This window comes from Apostichopus japonicus, chromosome 23 (assembly GCF_037975245.1).
Source record: "Apostichopus japonicus isolate 1M-3 chromosome 23, ASM3797524v1, whole genome shotgun sequence".
Lineage (NCBI taxonomy): Eukaryota > Metazoa > Echinodermata > Holothuroidea > Aspidochirotida > Stichopodidae > Apostichopus > Apostichopus japonicus.
In genome coordinates, this window is record NC_092583.1 from 16,792,698 (window position 1) to 16,807,188 (window position 14,491).

The following is a 14,491-nucleotide window of genomic DNA, read 5'->3' on the forward strand; positions in this document are numbered from 1 at the left end:
TCTATCAATCAGAGTAAAGAGATGTTTTGTTAACTGTTTCTCTTCTAACTCCTTTCAGAGAGTATATGAGTGTTTGATAGAAGGGGACGAGGTGTTGGTGTAGGGCAGGGTTGTCCAACCTACGGCCCGCGGGCCACAGTCCGGCCCGCTGCAGGGTTGCGTCCGGCCCGCCAGAGATGCTCTAGGGTGCGAAATTTTAGTGAGCAGATTTATTGATAAAAATTGAAGCTATATATAATCAATCATTCGAACCTTCTGGGTCCAAAAAATTGCATACATGTCAGTTTGTGTGACACTCTCTCAGCGGAGGGGGGGGGGGGAGGGGGCGGCTGGACTTTATTCATCTGTTTTATCAGAAAGGGAAATAAATCAGTGCGCTCCGCGCGCAGTGCTCACATTTTGTTGCCTTGGACTTCGGGCAAAAAATCGAAAAATCGAGCGTAGGGTTCATGCGGCCCCTCCTTCATCATTATCATTCCATGTGGCCCTCCTCCGCAAAAGGTTGGACAACCCTGGTGTAGGGGTTACGAGAAATTCGTCAGTGGTCGATTTGTGACATTCAAACAAGATGCAAATTCCTATGATGTTTAGTAAGAGCGCCATCTATTTAAACGAGCTGCCACATGAATTTAGACAGCACGGTGTCCAGTTCCGAGTTTATATGTGGGGAGATAAGAATCGTTAGATGGAACAAGGAACGTCTTACGGAAAAAAGAAGCAAAAACCAGAAGAAACTTTTTGAGCTTTATTTTCTCTATCTTCCTTAATATATTCACAGCTGTCCATTGACGTAGGCTCACATTCGTAACAGTAGGAGCTCTTGTGCAACTCACAGTCGTTTTAATAAGCTGCCATACATACAATACACACTGAGAATGAATAAATACCGTGGTATATATATATATATATATATAAACACACACATACCCCCAACATCAATATGTATTATACATTTCTTGTGCGTCTGACAATGATTGCAAGAACGTATGGGTGGTCGCGGCGTCCGGTAGGCATCTCTTCGTGGGATTGCCTATTTCTAACAAATTTTCCTTGCCTTTACAGCGAGCACTGTACAACTTACTTGTTTTAAGTGCGGAGGGGGATTTTTTCTTGTTGGGTACTTTTTTTATAAACAGCAATAAGCAAAATTGACTTACATATATTGATAAAAAAGACAAAAACATAGTGTAACTTTAAAAAAGCTTCAACTTTTAAATGACTTTATATTTGTTAAATTTTGGTCAAGTTGTAAAAGAGCAGCATTAATGGTCTTGAAAGAGAAAATATATTAAGATATCGTTATAACTTTGGGTCTACAAAAAACCCAAACCCTATAAAAAAAAGTAAAGACTTCACTAGAAGTTTCTATAATCGCTGATATAAGTATCACAACAACTAGATTTGATGTATTAAATATTTACATATTATTATGTATATCTTTGGTTATAATTTACATGACAGAACGTCACTGTACTTGTTGAATTTTTCACGTGAGTGACTCACTAGAATTTAGAAATATATGACGGATGCAAACTCGACTGATGATGGACAATTTTCTTATTGTTATTAAAGGGAGTGAAGACTCGCGCAAAAAGAAACGTCTCATGTCGGTAATCTGACCTAGTTTCGAATGAGGTGTAACAGAAGTGTTAGACACCACCATCGATCCCAGAAAATACACACACAGCTTGCTACCGTCGGTAATTAGACACTAGTGTACAGTAAGTACATACAGCTGCGCTCAATACCCACAGCACAGTGTACAAACGATACAGCGATGGACATCTCAGGTCCAGCTAAAGATAACAAGGTATCACGTTTCATTACTGTCTGCATTTTGTAGCGTCAAGAGAAAAACTTCACTTGCAAGCAACGGAAGTTAACTTTTTAAAGATGGCGGCACGCTGTTTGGGGCGAGTCTTCAATGCCTTTAAGCAGGAACATCAACCTTTTTTGCAACGTATACAGAAACAGCGAAATATTTGATTAATCTGAAAAGAAAACAAGAAAATAGTGTTTGTTTCTCAAAATGACTGCACATACATACACTATAGATAATGTTTGAAGCCACCATCACTACACATGAGTACAGAGCGGTAGGATGTAGGGCTGTGGTTTGTGTTGGGAAAGGGGTTGGGATGTATTCATTATATCGGTATATATGTAGTTAGCAATCCAAAGCTGTGCTAGAGGGTTTTGCGACAAACACAATTGCAACAAAAATAAGTTTTTGATGTGTAGTAAATTAATGATTATCAATATTCTGGGTTGGGTCAGCTCCGATATACAACCGTGTGACAAAGTTTTAACATTTCTTTCCTAACGAGAACATTAATATTTGGCAATCCGAGCCATAGAGTCGAATTCACTTCCAGAATATGATTATTTCCAAGTGATTATGTGTTACATGAATGATTTATGTATATAAACTATGAGAACCATCCAACAGCAAGTCTTACCGTGTTTTTACATATAAACACACTGCCTTCTCACTTTGTCAAAAACAAACTGCTCGGGACAGGAAAATATCTCTGTGAAAAAAATGGATGATAAAAACGACTGATTGACAATTACTACTCTCATATACATTCCTTTCTCATACTTTCGAGATATTTTACTTGTCCCAGATGGAATAAATTAAATCAAATCTGAGGTACAGTAGGGTGACGTTCCAGGTAATAAGAACTTCTTCCTTTGTTCAACGTAAATACTTTCTTCGTGGGGTTATTCGAGGCATATTCATATGTGAAGTATTGGTGGAAATTTTTACACCACTGTAATGCTATAGTTTGTATATTTATTCTGGACAGAAATTGAAACTTTTGTTTACGCATTATGAAAGAAAGGGTGTTTGTCCTGTGTGATATGTGATTAAACCACCCTATTGTTTACTGTAACAACAAATCCTGGCTTAGTAGGGGTGCCGTTCGTCATCTTAAAGTATTATTTTTTGTTATCAAATTGTTCATGTTATTATTTTAAATCCATATTATCAAACTTATTAACTCGAATCATCAAATTTCATTGTGCAGAATGACGTATTTTTGTAAATCTTTTATATTAATTTTTACATGCATATTAATATTAATATGAAAAGTGCTTTGGATGAGAATATATTGTGGCTCAATGTGAAGTCATTGGACATTCACTAAAATGTAATTAACTTCACTGTGGTAGGCTACCAGCTGTGCTATGCAAATAAAATTGTCCTTGTTATTAAAATAATACAGTATAACTGGTTAGAACCTAGTAACAATGGCAGCTTAGGCCTGGTTCTAAATAAGACTATGCCTGGGCTGTGTTGACATTTCTTACGGAAACGTTCTTTGTAGGAATATTAAACATTTGTGGAGATAATAGCTGTCAAAACATAGTTTCCATGGTATAGTAGGAAAAAAATAAACATTCGATAATGTCACCAGCTGAGAAAAATCACTAAACAGTCGATAATGTCACCCGCTGAGATAAATCATCGGCAATCCATGTGTAACTGGATATCTCCCTCCCCCTTCTCCCCTCCCCTTCTCCCCTCCTCCCTCCCCGTCTCGAGAAGTTCCGGGTCCTTTATTGTAATAATCATAATAACCATTGTTTGTTTGTTTGGTTTTGTCTAACTTTGTTGAAAAAAAGAACTTTTCTTTATGTAATATATGTCACGTGGAATCAAGGAGCAGAAGATAGACTATAACCCACCCGCGTATTTACATCCTTTCTCGTCAACTCCATCTTTACAGTCTTGTGTGCGGTCACAGAGGAATGATTTGAGACGACAAACACCATCACACGAAAACATCTCGAATTCTTCACACTCAGTCCTGGTTCTGTCTGCAAGTAGATATACAATTATGTACCAAACAGAAAAGACAAAACAAAGTGGTTCAATTGAATTATAAGAAAAGGATAAAATACCATCAAGAAGGCTTTAACAAATTTTGAAGGAAATAAAAGAAACGTTTGGGTAGAGCGGTGTGCTTGAATCATTGATTGACCTTAGAAAGACAAACCTGTGTGTATATTGTTGAGCTGGAGAGCTCAGTTATAACGGTGCATATATCTTGTAGTTTTCGTCGCGGAGGTTGCTTGTCTCAACCATTAAAACAAACAGAGACTCCCTTGTTTTTTTAATCCTAGTGTAACTGCGATACATTTTGGAGAATACTATGCGAGACAACTATCGCACTCTTTAAGTTGTATGTTTTATTCAGTGATTGAACACGTTCTGTGAGTTAAATAATTCAGTAATACTATAATGGAAGTACTTCATGACACAAGTTTATCGATACTAAGGCGTTCTCACCATAAAACATTACAATTCAGGCCGGATAAATGGAATTTTGGGCAAATAAGGTATTCTAATCAGATGCAGTCATTCCGGGAAAATACTCTATAGTCTAAAATACTCCTTTTTGATATCTTGATATTATTTCCTCATTGTACGTTACACTCTAGAACTGGTACAGAACTGAAAAGATAAACCCTTTAGCTCTGTCTAGTAATGTCTAAGCTTATGCCCTCTTCTTCGACGGTATGGGGTGGGGGGGGGGGGGGCTGGGTGGACCAAACGTTCACCGACATCTTAATATGAACAAACTTATTAGGATATTGATATCAAGTTTGGTGGATTAATCAATCATGGGCAAAATTCAAGATGTATAAATCAAAAATTGTTCATGTAAAAAATTCACTGCACTTGCGCAGTGTATAAATATTTACCACAATTAAGTTCGTCTGATTGATCCCTACATTGTATGAAGCCATTGCAGAATAATTTCTCCTTCAGACATTGGAGGCCATCAGCGCATTTACGATAACCACCTGGACATTTATTTTGACATCTGATAATCAAAAGAGGGGAAAGAATTTTTAAAATTCATATAAAGGAAGTCACGTTCTTAGCGTGAGAACGTAATTTTTTTTATAAAAAACACCTTTCAAAGATTCGGGACTCTTTTCTGGTCTTAGTTTTGTGACCAGAGACCAGAGTATAATCATATCATGTAGAGAATTATCCTAGTATGAAATACAACTTTAGTTTATTATCACTTGCACTTTTATTATAAAACTGTTCTAATGTGTATTATAAGGTCAAAGTTGATTATCCTAACCACTGCATCGATTTTTATGAATTGTTCCGAGGTCATAATGAACTTTCTTTCCATTTGATCTTATCTGATTATGAAATCAAAATATCTGTCTGCTAATATGATACTTCCTCGTCGCCTAGTTGTTTGCACTTCGGACGAGAAGTAAAACTTTGTGTCACGTTGACCAAAGAGTATCAGTAATTTGTTATAGCAGGGAGTTGTTATGGAAACTCCCTGGTTATAGGTCCCTTGCTCTGAACAAGGCTAGATAAGATTCACATATAATGTGACAACATAATGAATAGCCATATAGCTAAGCAATCAACGTGGTTAGAATTATCCAATAGCATCCATTTATCGAGTTATTACCCGTTCAGTTCATTAAGACAAAATATTTTGTGTACGACAAATTTTGTATCAGGTTTCCTGGCCTATTCTTGCAATCCTCGTTCCATAATTCCTAATTCCTGATGCCATTTTGATGAAGTGAACTTATAGATTATGGTTTCAGGTAACTTATCTCTCCTAACCCGATTGGATTTGGTTTCACCAGATTGTAGCATATTTACCACAAAAGGCAAAAACCAGTCGTTTTTATTAACTACACGGAGTTTTGAACCAATCAAGAGGTAAAGAGGTAATGGTGATAAGAAGTTTGTACCTACCTCGCCTTCCTTTCATCCTCTCCATTGATGCAGTCCTTGTTGCCATCACAGAGGTCTTCTGGTAACAACTTGACTCGAAAACCCCCCGGGGACATACATCTTGACAAAACTGGTAGTGCCTCGTTATCCCTAGATTTTGTATCGTCATATTTAGCCTCGTCTCCCTGAGTATTTTCTGATTCTTCCGGTCTATCTTCATCTCCCCCTCTTAGTGTTTCCATCTGTTTCTCAATGTTATCTATTCCTCCTGTTCCACTCATCTCCTCTTCAACTTGACCTTTAACCTCTTCTTCCTCTGTTTCATCTTCATCAGTGTTTTGTTCATCACCTTCCTCCTGGTAACCTGGACGATCGTCTGAAATTTCTCTCTGTTCGTTCTCATTTTGGCTTTGTTCTCGTTCAGCTTCTTCTTCTTCTACTTCTTCTGTATCTTCTTCATCTTCATCTTCTTCTTTCTCCTGATTCTGTTTTTGTCCCTCATACTCCACCAGGAGTTGTATTTCCAGGTCTTTCATGTATCCTTCGTACTCATTCAAGAAACCATGATTCAATTTTGTGAAGGAAATTATATCTTCACCATAACCACTTCCTTCTACTGTCGGAATAATTGTTTCTCCGCTGCCAGATCCATCCCCGCTGATATCCATAACATCTATCGGAAGATTAGTCGTAATTTCATCATCTGTATGATTCTCCTCCGTCCCTGGTAACATGAATTTAGGAACAAGGTCCATTGTGTCCTCCAGGGCATCAACCAAACCAGAAGTCAACTTTAAATTCTCCAATTGTTTGTCCAAGTCGTTTAAAATCCCTTCCTCTTCTTCTGTTCCTGTCTTAATATTTTGATCACGGATCTCCGTCAATTGGTTTAAATCGGTGGCCATTTTAGAACTCTCGTGTTGTGATGTCATTTCCTTTAGCTGAATCTGTAATCTAAGATTATCTAAATCAAGTTCTTCGTTTGTACTTAAAGGTGAGGTATGGTCAAGTTCTTCGTTCGTACTTAAAGGTGAGGTATGATCTGTTAAAATCTTCAGAAGGTTCTCTTCGCGACGTGAAGATGCAGATGACTCGTTAGTCACTTGTCGACGTCGTCTCCTCGCTCGTACCTTTTCGTTCAAAAATCGTCCATTTTGGCTCAAATGAGGTCCGTTTCTTTCCAAGAGTTCAAGAAAGTGGCCATTTCTAACCGTCATTTTAGCTCGAGAGTTCCTTAGACGGCCGACTCGTTTTGTGAAATGTCCATCTGTGAATTGAATAATTAATGGCATAATGGTGCATACAATGTAAAATATCTGTACTAAATTCAGCAGTCATATCAAAAGACTATTAGGAAAGGTTACTTCACACTCCCAAGAAGGTACAAATTTTAATCTATTTAACCTTTTCTGTGTAATCTGGCATAAATCATTCAGTAAAGACATAATTTTCCAGCTTTATTTATATATATATTTATGCATCTGGCAATCACCAAGCTCGGACGGGGTTAGCAATGCATATACACTGGATATATAAGCCACCAAACTTTCTTTTTATCATTATGTGTGTGCTACTATGTGTATGCATCCTTTAATTATCATTCCAAATCTTCTTTTTCCTATATATGATATCAACGATTTGATTCGTTGTTGTTATACTCACTGTTGTTTGATCCAGTTACCATGGAAACGGAGATGAGAGTGACCAAGAGGAGAAACGACTGGACAGTGATACTAGCCATTGTCGGAAAAGCTTTATCAAAGGAAAATTCTATTGATTGAAGAAAAAAGTCATAAAATTCGCATTTATTAATCAATGAAATCTAAAATCCTTCTTCTGAAGATACTCCACATATCACGCCACTCCTGCTTTCAAGTGCTCCTGCCCCCTTGTTCACCGTTACCACCTCACCACCACCCCTCGCTATGGAAATTGCTACGAGAGAACAAAATATCTAAAAATGTTGCAGCTTCCGATGCCGTTACCCTCTGGACCCCAACTGGCCTTTTCCCTAGTTCAGAAACAGTGCACCCATCCCTTCCCCTTCCTCCCACCCCTCTCGCCGCCACAATCAGAAATATCCCACCTTGGCCACCTTGTTTAGATTACGAACGGGAAAATTTAAGAGTACAATTGTTGGCACTTTTATCGAGCAATTCTCAATCACAGTTTTGAGATTGCTGTACTATATATATAGCACGTATATAGCGCAAATAAAACTGTTTCTATATATCGTATATAGCTGTATGTAGATGGCTAGCCCACACTAGCTTGATGGGCTATATGGTACATGGCAGATGTAACTAGTAATGAGTGATAGATAACATGAACTCTACAAACCTCATCTTAATTATTATTATTATTATGTAACCTCACAATTAATTTTATTTATATAATGTCAATATATATATATATATATATATATATATATATATATATATTTATACAGATATATTGAATGCCGAAAAAATGGTTGCTTTACATTTCTTGCTCTAGCCTGATGTTTCAGAACTTCATTTATTTAACTTTCGAAAGTTTCATTTGGTGACGTTTCTTCCTATAAGTGTATAATCTATACAAGTTGACGTTTGCTTTTAGTTAACATACCTTAAGATGGCATCGGTGTTCAATCGAAAGATGTTAAGAAACTCTCTGTATTTGATGCAATTTGTCGTAAGTGGTCCTTTCACATACCAGTTGTCTCTTACACTTCCCCTGTCATTTGGTCAAATGGATTAGCAGATTAGATTTAAGACAGATCAGATTAATAACTGCTTAGTCTCGTAAAATCCCAACTGCTTGTGGTAACCAATTGGTTCTGCAATTACTTGTTTACACCTGTGCATATCTGCTTGCCCAAAATCCCACAAATCTTAATACAGTGTAAAGGAAATCAATAGGCTGCCTGAAGCGGTATACATTATCTTAGGTCCTTGGACACCTCTCTCCTACCCGGACTACTCTTAGGACCTTCCCTGCTTCTATTATCATCAAGGAATGTATTCGTTGTACGTCATACATCGCCACCGTAACACCGACACTTCCCGGCTGGTTAGTTCGATAATTATTGATCTATCGCCCCCAAACAGAGGACCTTGTGACATATACGTATAACGGTATAGTAAACGGGGTTTGATGACCTCTAACATTAGAGCAACAAACGTGGTACACGTAGCTGCGATCGATAGTTTTATGTAGCATACATAGAACATTGGTCCAGTTCGTCCTTGCAGGCCACATTGATCAAATAGCCAATTTTCAAAAGGCAGAAATTTCCTTTAAAACTGAAAGACGTTTGGAATGCCCCTTTTGAAGGCAAAATTGATGATGACGATGATTCTACAGTCCAGGTCTGTAATGTTTGCTTCTGAGGAGCTGATGACCTAGACTACGTGTTTCAGCCACTTTTACAGTTGGGCCTCTGATATATTCATGCTTGTATCTCAAATATATGAACGTGAAATGTAACACTAATAATAGTAATAATAGTTGTTTCCAGTGGTCTGCAAGATATTAAACATGATCTAGAGCCCGTTATCCCGGAATTGTGACGTAATAGTGGATGTGTGAAAATATAAACGAGTTAAGAAAGCGATTTTGAAAATCAAAAGTAACTTAACATTCGATGAAATCATTGTGGAAACATTATGCACGAACAATTTTTCATACGGAGTTTTGAAAGGATAGATTTAGGCAAAAATTTATGGTGTTGAGTTGTAGTAACCCACTTTTGTACTAACTATATAATTTTAACTAGAGTGTTGAAAGAGATAAACAAAGATAAATAACTCTCGACTTTCCAGATGCACGGCACCTTTGCATCTCTCTTTATAAGAACAGAAGAAGTTGATTACAACTCTGTGTAATAAAAGACAACAAAATCATTTGTAATTTTTTTTAAAAAACACGACTTTTGGCAAGTGTAATGATGTCCTCTTGAATGACTTTCATTGATTAAGTTTATTATATCCAAAAATTTTACACGAACACACCAGGACACAAATGTTATGCCCCGGGATTTCATGCTATATGACCGTCAGCAAAGCACAATACAAAGCAGCATCGATTCTCCTAAATCATGCATTAAAAGAATCGCATGCTGGTCAACTAAAGTAACCAAAGATTGTAATCTCAAATGTATATTTTCCTGGATTTTAATGTCCTACATATTATTCTGAGACGGTCAGTATTTCAAAGAGCAAATGCATGTTTTCGTGCGAGCAAATTTTCGAAAGGTGCATGGCAGTGTAATATGTAATTGAGGGTGCATGTCAGTATAATATGTACATTGAGGTTGCAGTTTGAGTGACCATTATTTCGATTCTAGCATATTTGAGGTAACATCGATGACTATGAAGGGATATGCTTGAAATTCCCAACCTTACCCGCGATAAGGATAACATCGTGTTAATAAAAAATCAATGTTCTGACCATTGGGGTGAGTTTTTATGAATTCGTTAAGTTTCCAAGTTTCAATGTAGTGCTACTTTACATAGAGTCACTGTTGTCTGTGATGTTTAGATGAGAAAATAATTTGCATAAAATCTTATTAATTGCTGTTTTGAAAGGAGTAAAATTTACAAGAACTATAATCAATAATTATTACTTTTCGTCGTCTATTTTGTCTTTTTAAATTTCAAAATTGCAAATAACTGTGTATTTTGTGCTAATGTCTCCTTTTTCAGTTAAATCGTAATATTTAGAATGGGCGTGGTCCGCTTATAACTTTAACTGGAGTTTCGGTGAGTCTCCCCCGTTCCCCTCTTTTTGGCCCACCAAGGGATCACTTTTTTTCTGAGGGATCGGTAAATATATCATGTACATGTTTATTATTTCACCTTTTAATAATTTTTGTTTGGGGGAGGGGATGTAATTATGGTTAGCGGTTATATATGCAGGTGCGTATCCAGGGGGGGGGCGTTGGGGGCGCGCGCCCCCCGGGTAAGGAAAAGAGGAGAGAAAAAAAGAGAAGAAAAAAGGGAAAAGGAGGGGGAAAAAAGAAATGGAGGAAAGGAAGGAAGGGAAAAGAAAAAGAAAAAAGAGAGAAAAAGGAAAAAAGGAGGGAGTAGAAGATAGCCAAGACCTCGGGAAGAGAAGAGGAACAGTCATAGTTAAAGCGCTGATCCCTATAATATACACAGGGTAGCCAGTGACAGATCAAGGATTACGGAGGGGGTGTGCGCCTCACCCTACCCCTTACACCGACAACTCCATTTTTGACGTTTCCATTTTTCCTCTCTCACTAATGTATCTATATAAATACTATATATGGTCTATCATAACGCGTGTGTGTGTATGGACGCCTTAAGCAATTGTACAATTGTGCTATATGGAACCAACTGTGGCTGGTCTTGAACTCAACCGAGTCGTCGGGGTACATGACGCATTTCGGGAAGGGGGCGACCGCCCCCCCCCGAGCAAATTTTCTTTATGACATCGCTAGTAATTTCAAAATAGACAATGCTTAGATGCAACTTACAAGGCCTGGGAAGTGTCATTTCCAGCGATCTGGGAGGCATTTTCGGCCAAAATTTTCCTTGTACGCTTCGCGCCAAACCATGGTGGCGCTTCGCTTAGATAGTTTGCCTACAGGCTTCGCCCCTCCCTTGGCAATTACTCGCTACACGCCTGTTCGAATTTGTAAAGCAAAGAGCAGATAAAACATCATATCAGTGAGCATTGAAATGCATGTTCCACGACGAACAGCCTCAAAAACTGTCTATGTGTGTAGTTCAAGGCGTAGGAGCCCAATTGGATTTGGGGGCTGTAATGACTTGCCCGAAAAAAAGCCAAAATTTTTCGCGCGCAAAGCGCGCGTTCAACATATCAATGCCAATATCATATAAGCAAGCATCGGTCATTACAGTGCATAGCATCGTGTACCGCACGGTCCGTCAAAGTTGCAGAGTATACCGATGCTATGTAAACAACCAAATGTCTTATGTAGATGGAGAAAAATCATACAGATCCATTTATGTCAAAACTCTTTTACAGTAGTAATGTCGGCCAAGCTTACAACTTTATTTAATTACCAAGGAGATCCATTTTTAAGCTATTCGTTGCCATTTATTTTTCTTCCAGTAGGTGCCTGAAAAAGATGGGGAAAAATTTGGTTGTGGGTTAGGGGTTGGGGAGGGGGGGGGGGCTGCAGCCACCGCCTCCTACGGGACCTACGCCTATGTGTGTAGTGTTCGGTTTCGATAAACCTGATATCGGAAATATCTGCTATTTTTCATTTCCTTCAACCAAGTTTTATAATAGCCATTATAAGAGGTTGCAATATTTCTACACCAATAAATTAACTGTGTCGGAATTTTCCAAAATTTCCTCACCAACATTCTTCAACATACTTTCCTCTACTCGTGCAACTTTGACCTGTCTGTTAGGGATTCAAGGAGGTTTTTCTATATTGGTTGTCCATAGATTGAATTTTGTGCAACATTATGGGTATGTTTTCAAGTGATTTTATTCACGAGAAATGTGAATTTTCAAATTCTCACCAAATAATGGGCTTAAAACCTTGAAAAGTGGGGCTTTCGGATATTGTGGGCCGTGACGTAGAATCACCTACAAAAGCAATCATCCATAGGACATGCAATCAGGTCGAACATGATGTGTGACTGGTGACAATCTGCAAAAAGGTTATGGATGGAAAAAACTTTTGGGAAACACTTGGTTCTCATGCAAAAGTGTACATCTGGTTGGTCATTTTCAAGCCCGAGAAGTGCTATTTCCGGTGATCTGGGGGGGTATCCAGGGGCGGATCCAGGGGGGGGCCCGGGGGGCCCGGGCCCCCCCTTTTTGAAAATCCTGATTTTTTTTTTTTTTTTACCGCGCTCGAGGGAAAGTGCCCCATGCGTGATCAGTGGCGTAGCTACGGGGGGCCTGAAATTGCAGACATGAGATCCATATTTTCAGGCTAGGTACATGCTGCTTAGAATACTCGGGAAGTGCCGTTTCCGGCCATCTGGGGGGTTTGTAAAGCCAAAAATTTTCTTGTACGCTCCGCGCCAACCAATGATGGCGCTCCGCTTAGATATTCTTACGTTCAGGCGCGACTGGACCAGTCAGACCCCCCCCCCCCTGTCACAAATCCTGCATCCGCCCCTGATATGTCATTGAATATTCCACAAAACAACTTTTTATGTCCACGAAACTGTCGAAACATGATTTTCACTACTGGTAGAGATATAAAATATTGGGAATTCTGAATTTCCTGCAAACATGCGGCTGTGCCTGTTCAATACTCACTACTGTATCGCCTTAAAAAATGATGAGTGGAAATAGTTTCTCCAGGACCGTATCGTATCGTGGGTATCGAGTGCGTCTGATATACGAACGTACGTAGTACGTACGTACGTACGTCTATGATGATATGCACTGTACTGTACTGATAAAAACATAGGTGAATTTCACTCCATGGGAGTGATCACTGAGCACATTCCGGTATAAGAGTGAATTTCCACTCCATTTGAGTAAATCTTAACTCCTAATAGAGTTATATTCACTCATATTAGGAGTGAGGGTTAACTCCAATAGAGTTAAATTTTACTCTTAATTTGAAGTGCGCCGAGTGATCACTCCAATGGAATGAAATCCACTCATTTGTTTTTAGAGTGTTGCTAGATATATGAAGAAGAAATTTACATACCAATACATGTTATCGGTCATCGATTGGCACAAAAAGCCAGATTCTGATGACAGCTGCCTCAAGAAACCCAATAAATGGCCTAATAAGCACCGAGCCATCAATGTGGACCATTACCGAAACATCGATGCGTGTTATTCTTCCACCCCCTTCCTCTAATGCTATTTAAATCCACATGTGGGCATATCCTGCAAATCTACCGGTAGCCCACAGGGATTTGAGTTGGGAGAAAGGCCTTGACAGCTTGAAACGACAAATGATGCCAACTTCCCTCAAGTTAAAAGTCTGGCTGAGTTGGCAAGGCCAGTCAGCATGAAAGAGAAAAAACTTTTTTTGCATTTCTGTCACCAAAGTTGCACATCTTTTTGGTTGCTATTTTGCCTCACAGGTGCCATCTCCTGCGATCTGGGGGGTGCTGAAATCTCAAATTTTCTCTGTACGCTCCGCGCCAACCAAGGTGGCGCTCCGCTTAGATAGTAAACTCCGCCCCCCCCCCCACAAGAAAGAACAGCCCCCCATGCCCCCCCCCCACTCAAAAAATCCTAGCTACGCCACTGTGCGTGAAATTTTTTGTAAAATAAATTTGCAAAAAGAGTACACCATCATTCTGATAAAGTGAAGGTGAGAGGGGCGCTCTGACTGCATCAATAGTCTCCATCTGGAAGGGGGCATCCAAGATGAAATGGCCTGGAGTAGCCTGGTAAAAAGTAATTTGCATCACCACCTACTCCCCAAAGACGTAAATCCCAGCTCATTGCTCGAAATTGCCAAATTAATATATGCCCGGCAAACCATGAATACATGATTTATTGGAAATAAATTTTACTCCAAACTTTCACGAAAAGTAGCACCAGATTGCACCGAGGACCTCCATATTTTGTGAAATTTTCCCAAAGGGGAGGGGGGCACCCACTCCCCTTAGACCCCTCCCCCAGGACGACGATTAGGCATTTCCCATCTGGGCCCCCCCTTCGGCGAAATCCTGGATCCGCCACTGGTATCAAAACCAGAAATTTTCTTGTACGCTGCGCGCCAACCGATGGTGGCGCTCCGCTTAGATAGTAATTCGCGCCCCCCGGGTTAGAAAATCCTGGATACGCGCCTGATATGTATAG

The 14,491-nt window shown here is 39.2% G+C and overlaps 1 protein-coding gene across 2 annotated transcripts; it reads right to left on the reverse strand.

Annotated features, from left to right (window-relative positions):
* Positions 1–732: 732 nt before the first annotated feature.
* Positions 733–8,678, reverse strand: LOC139965065 (uncharacterized). 2 transcript variants are annotated; one of them, XM_071967248.1, is made up of 7 exons: positions 8,336–8,678; positions 7,391–7,498; positions 5,750–6,995; positions 4,714–4,835; positions 3,697–3,825; positions 2,460–2,531; positions 733–1,991 (listed from the first exon to the last, which is right to left on the reverse strand). In XM_071967248.1, the coding sequence occupies exons 2-6, from the start codon at positions 7,467–7,469 to the stop codon at positions 2,467–2,469; spliced, it is 1,641 nt and encodes a 546-aa protein (XP_071823349.1). In that variant the 5' UTR covers positions 7,470–7,498; positions 8,336–8,678; the 3' UTR covers positions 733–1,991; positions 2,460–2,466. The 2 variants fall into 2 exon arrangements, with proteins under 2 accessions (XP_071823349.1, XP_071823348.1); XM_071967247.1 differs by having other exon boundaries at positions 3,694–3,825.
* Positions 8,679–14,491: the final 5,813 nt, after the last annotated feature.